The sequence below is a fragment of the Rhipicephalus microplus genome, chromosome 8, assembly GCF_043290135.1.
Source record: "Rhipicephalus microplus isolate Deutch F79 chromosome 8, USDA_Rmic, whole genome shotgun sequence".
Lineage (NCBI taxonomy): Eukaryota > Metazoa > Arthropoda > Arachnida > Ixodida > Ixodidae > Rhipicephalus > Rhipicephalus microplus.
This window is the reverse complement of record NC_134707.1, coordinates 4440544-4446575: the sequence shown is the minus strand read 5'-3', so window position 1 is coordinate 4446575 and position 6032 is coordinate 4440544. Positions and strand designations below refer to the sequence as shown.

Sequence of the window (6032 nt, the reverse complement as noted above, 5' to 3'; positions counted from 1 at the left end):
GAATAAAACCATGACAAATACAGATTTTTCCGGATACAGAATCGTGAGGAGGTTTGAGAATTCGTTTGTGGCAGTATTACTTTTTACGGCCCGTTTTATATATATATATATATATATAAAACGGGCCAAGTTCCAACTCTATGGGTATGGGGGCTATATATATATATATATATATATATATATATATATATATATATATATATATATATATATATATATATATATATATATATAGGCATTCTAGCATGTCTTCTATCTGAAGACATGTATTATGGATGAAAACTGGGCTATCCTCAACGAATCGTATTGAGTCCATGTACTTGCCATTACTTTTGTCAACACTAAACGTGCTACTGAAAAAAAAAAGTAGTAATGACTGACGAATAATTCTGCACATGGCAAAATACGTAATCTGCTGATTTTCCGTAGATCGCCCGCGGGAGAAAAAAAGAATATCCAGAATTTCCTTTTATGGCCCTTTATTTGACAAAGTGTATTAGGTACAGATGAAATATGTACATTATTTACAGAACTTGACTAGGTCTGAGAGGGGCGGGAGTAATGTCGGAGGCTACAGCACAGCAGCCGTGAGGTAAGGTTCGTTACGAAAAGAATTTAAAAGAGGGGTAGCAATTAATCGAGGGGAAGGGTGACTGTACCAAGGGGAGATGCTCAGCAACCGTAAGGTAGCTGAGTGTATTTGAGACTGAAGCCACCGGCACGGCAGACTAGCGCATCGGCGAACTGCCTTTCGGTGAATTCCCTTCCAGCGAACTGCGTCACGTTGGCAGCAGTGGAACCCAGGCCAGCGGGCAGCTGCGATCCGATGGGAAGTTGTGGTTGGGTGGGCAGGACTTGGGGAGAAGGATTGACGACCACGGCAGGATTCGGTTGCACCACTGGAGGGTTGACAACCACGGTAGGATTCGGCTGCACCACTGGAGGGTTGACAACCACGGCAGGATTCGGCTGCACCACTGGAGGGTTGACAACCACGGCAGGATTCGGCTGCACCACTGGAGGGTTGACAACCACGGCAGGATTCGGCTGCACCACTGGAGGGTTGACAACCACGGCAGGAATCGGTTGCACCTGTGGAGGGTTTGGTTGCACTTGGGGAGGGTTGACGATCACAGTAGAAGGGTTTGGTCGCACGGGAGTGTTGGGACGCACGCCGGGGCAAGGGCAGTCGGAATAACCGACGCGAGGTCCAGTAATGAATGACAAGCGGAAGGGTGTGACGTTGGCTGCGGAAAAGAAACACGCAATTAGAGTGGAATGGTGGGCATACACTAGACTTGGGGCAAGTAATATAAACTCACCAGCGACAGGTGTGAAAGTGGTGCCGCAGATGCGGTCACCAAGGTTGCCATCACGGACGGAGCCAGTCGATCCGGTGGGAATGAGCACGTAAGCATCACTGCAACGCTGGTTAACCAGGGGGCTCAGACGGAAGCCGTTAGGGCCATTCTCTTCGTACTGCAAGGTTTTACCACATCTTACTACCATTCAACATTGAGTGCTACAAAACTGGCAGCAATCGCACTTGATTCGGAAAGTACAACTCACCAGGATGGAACAGAAGCCAAGCTGACGTCGGATACAAATGGAGTAGTGCATGTTGGCGAAATAGTGGAAGCCAGTGGGGTTGCGGACAAAGTTGAAGCTTGTGATGAAGTCAGAGGCCTTGGTGTGGTACTGCAAGCAGCCCGTAGGAGCTGGAATGCGAGTAGTTCGGTATTAAAATTACGAATGTTACACGTTACACTTAATGCAAACATTTAAGACGTCTCGACAACTCACCCATATTGGGGCTCCAGCAGGAAACCTGGGTGATGTGAATTTCCCACTTGCGATCCCTTTCAGCGCGGGCACTCAGGCGAACCGTAAGAATAGCCTGCTTGCTCTGGCTAACGTCGACGTACACTGTTTAGAGAGGAAAGAGTCTTAAGATTCCGTCGTATTCCGTACAGCAATAGCCAAAAATGAATACGCTACTAACACAAGGACTGATGAAGAGACGGCAGTCCTTGTCTATTTTCGCTTGTAGTAACAAATCCTAAGGGGACGCTGCATGATATGCGTCCCCTTAGGATTAGAAGCCTGGTACATCAGCTGATAGGCTTTGCAAAGGAGCTTTGCGAAGCGTGAAGGGTTAGTAAGCCTTACTGTGTTGTCCGCTGTTGAAGCCACATAGGATGGGGTAGGTGGAGGCCTCGAGGCCGGCGGACACGCTGAAAGCGTCGTCCACGCACATGCCCGCCTGGGGTCCGCAAGTCACGGGTGGCGAGAGTTGGAACTTGGTGAAGTCGAGCCGCAGCTGACACGCGCCTGGGGCTGTCTGCACGCTGACCTGACACTGGCGGAATGAAGAGTCTTTCTGCAAGGTATGGGGGCTGCGGAAGACAGCCTCGGCGTCGGTGATGACGTCGCCGCAGCTGACCGACTTCTCCTGTTCCTTACCTGCAAAATGAGTTAGCAATATCAGCGATACACATAGGCATACGCGAACACCAAAACAAGTTGACTATTCCACGGCTTGTTGGGCGTCTGCAGCAGATCTACGGATCTGGGCTACCACTGAAAATTACTAGTGCAGTGATTGTAATAATTGTAAAGCAGTCGAAACCGCTATGCAGGATCGACAGTACTCCGAAACGAGAACGCGTCAGAGACACGATTTATAGAACTCATTTGGATTCACGGTGGTCGCTAGAGCACTAACTATGAAGTTAACAAGGCCACTCGCTTCCACTTACGGTGACAGCAGATGTTTTGACCGTCGTTGCAGCGGCCAAGAGAAACACCTCCGTCCTTCATGCATTGCTTGGCCGGAATGCAAACTCCCTCCTCGTTGGAAGGGGTGACACACACCGATGGTTTGATGATCTCCTTTTCCGGCGTTTGAACCAGAAAGCCGCCCATGTTAAAGTTCTGGCCCAGGCTGTGGGCCATGGATGACACGTGGCCCACTGAAAATTGCGAGAGGAAAAATTGCATGATCAGGCGAGAACCGGCAAACGCTGCCACTCCTAGGCCTGCCTGGCTAGCAAAACGCAGCACAACATTACAGGCGCCTCAGAAGGAAAAAAAAAGAACACTGCGAAATTATCTTGCTCCGCTGGAACGTTCAGAGTCTGAAGCGCTCAGATCAATCAAGAGAAATACAGACACTCACTTGCTCCATGGTTTGTCTTCTCGTCCGAACGGTGGTGGTCCTCGGCTACCACGGTGCCGTTGTCACGGTGGAGGTCCTCGGCGACCACGGTCGCCGCGACTGCCAGGAACACAATCAGTACACGTAGAGACATTCTCGGCTGTGTTGAAAATGACCGTCTTAGTCAACTCTCCGCGTGGTTCTGGTGGAAAGCTGCGCGGGCTCCCGCGTTTTCAATGGTGGCGGCGGCTCCCATTAGCCAATAAGAAGATTCGAAATCTCCTCTCTCCTTTAGGCCCCGCCTTTTTGCGCACGACACCGGTTTTTCACAAAGGCTTTTTCTTCCGCTGCGACCCCACGCGGAGGAAATACTAACCTTGAAGGGGAGAGCACTAATACCCTCTCCTATTTTCCCTTTTCCAGGAGCTTTTTCCACCTTGCCACAGCTTACCAACAAAAGTGCGAACGACAAAAGCCATGTGATCAGGACATTTAATTAATAAATTATAGTACACCAGAGATGGTATTGCATGGCAGGATCACATATATGTAGAGACATTTCCCCTTATAATATAGCACTCCGAAGATGCGAGACTTTTGACTGACTCAAAATTTGGGATGTTCTCAAATAGAAATATAAAAAAAAGACTATTTTAGGGGAAGGGGTTAAAAATGGGGAATTCAGAGGCATGTTGAGTGTGGCCCCAAGTCCAGAGCCCGACTGGCTCACGTAACCCCGAAGCGCTAATAGAACTTCTGAGTCCGAGTTCTCTCGTCCACAGCTCCGAACTGTTCACAAAGTTTGTGCCCAAAAATGTTTCAGGATAGGCTTCTACGTAAGCATAGGGTAATTATAAGGTAAGATATCGTGTTCCAGGCTAAAATAACTTGTTGAGAAAAGCGTCGATGAGTTGATCTCTATTAAAATGTGCCTATATGTTGAGGCTTTTCGTGGAAACCTGTAGCACAAAAACACACGTCGAGTACCATCGATTTGCCCATAATGAAATGGTATCTTGCCACCGGTAAGATGGCGGGTTGTTGAATTCACTTCCGAGGCATGGATCCTCCACTCCAGCAATACTCTATATAAACTATACTTGAATTGCCTAAGGTGACTGCAAGGCGAAATGAATTTACATCTCATTAAAAACGTTGTCTCTCAATTTACATAAATGGGGCAACGCTCGGGTAACAAATCGTTACTGTCCGATACTAGATATTATATCTAAAGCACCACCCACTCGTCACAATTCACTTCATGAAGATGTGTGGATTAAACAAAAATTATCTAGATTTCGGCCACATTATCATGCGATGTGTTACAAAGCTGGTGAACAACTGAACCATGCGAAAGCGTCACGACAAAATGTAGCATATCAGTCATTAAATAAATCGATCAATCGGTAAGCTTATTTCTCACTAAAACGGATACAGTGACAAAAAAAGAGAGAACAAAAATACGGGCATGGAAGCTTGACTGCAGGAACTGCAGTCAAGCTGCAATGCCCGCGGTAGATTTCGTTTTGCCGCCACAAATTTGAAAATGTTCCATTCTGTACCTAATTTTTTTCGTTCGCTGAGCACGAGCACTGTATAACATTTTGTAGCACACAAGCACAGGTAATAACAATCACGCACTTGTACTTGGGTGCGTCTTAGCTGTGGTGGTCAAATTTCGACCAGTCAAACATACAAGTTTATTTCCAACTTAACAGGTGGATGTTACCCAAGGCGAAAAGTTGCCCAATGCTACTTGCAGATGCATGGGGGCCAATGCATACGGTAGCATATAATGATTGATATGTGGGGTTTAACGTCCCAAAACCATCATATGATTATGAGAGACGCCGTAGTGGAGGGCTCCGGAAATTTCGACCACCTGGGGTTCTTTAACGTGCACCCAAATCTGAGCACACGGGCCTACAATATTTCCGCCTCCATCGGAAATGCAGCCGCCGCAGCCGGGATTCGAACCCGCGACCTGCGGGTCAGTAGCCGAGTACCTTAGCCACTAGACCACCGCGGCGGGGCATACGGTAGCATATAGACAGCATATGCGCACACGAGGAACAAAATGAATATTTGGAGGAAATGTAAGGAAAAAATACCAACAGACATAAAAGATGCACATAAACATTGAAAACTTGAACTCATGCATAAATAAAGGAAAGAATGCATACATTAACTTCGACATTAAATAGCGATAAACAGCCTCACCCATACATTTAAATATGTGAGATTGCAACAAACTTACGTTGTTTCATTGCTACAGCAAAAAATTTAACAAAATGTTTATATGATCAATGAAAAAGAAAAGTCGTAGTAGTAAAAACAACAGTATAACGATGTCAGTGCAGCCCAGAAATAAAATACTCGCACAAATGTTTTTTTTTGGAATCGTAACTAAAATCAACGATCAAAGTATAATAATTGATTAAAATGTGCACTGCATCGAAAGCTGGAGATTGCTTGTCATAGCATGTGTAACATCGAGGTACTATTTAATGAGGACTGCGCCATTACTGTGTACTCCGCAACCGTATCATATTTTTTATTCGCCTAAAACTTCGGAAGTTATCATTATCTTCGTTACCCGAAGGTCTCCGGCTTAACCACGAACACTCACCCGCGAATATCCGGAAGGGTATGACACAGGCGGTGAATCATATTGATTTGATCAGCTTTGCGATGATATAGCTGTGACATATCACAACATGATGATATAGCGCTATGCATCTTTGTGTGATAATATCGGTTTGGTAGTTAACAAAAATGGCTCTGGTATGACATATAGACAGCTTGACAGTATAGGGACCACTTCTGTGCGATAATTTTCGTCTGGTACTTCATAAACGAAGCTTTGGGATTATTG

General features: G+C 46.3%; 1 protein-coding gene across 1 annotated transcript; it reads right to left on the bottom strand.

Moving 5' to 3' along the window:
* Positions 1–462: 462 nt before the first annotated feature.
* On the bottom strand, positions 463–4508 carry LOC119163968 (uncharacterized). Its single transcript, XM_037416059.2, has 7 exons — positions 3179–4508; positions 2760–2972; positions 2170–2463; positions 1804–1926; positions 1570–1718; positions 1323–1479; positions 463–1247 (listed from the first exon to the last, which is right to left on the bottom strand). The coding sequence occupies exons 1-7, from the start codon at positions 3309–3311 to the stop codon at positions 673–675; spliced, it is 1644 nt and encodes a 547-aa protein (XP_037271956.2). The 5' UTR covers positions 3312–4508; the 3' UTR covers positions 463–672.
* Positions 4509–6032: the final 1524 nt, after the last annotated feature.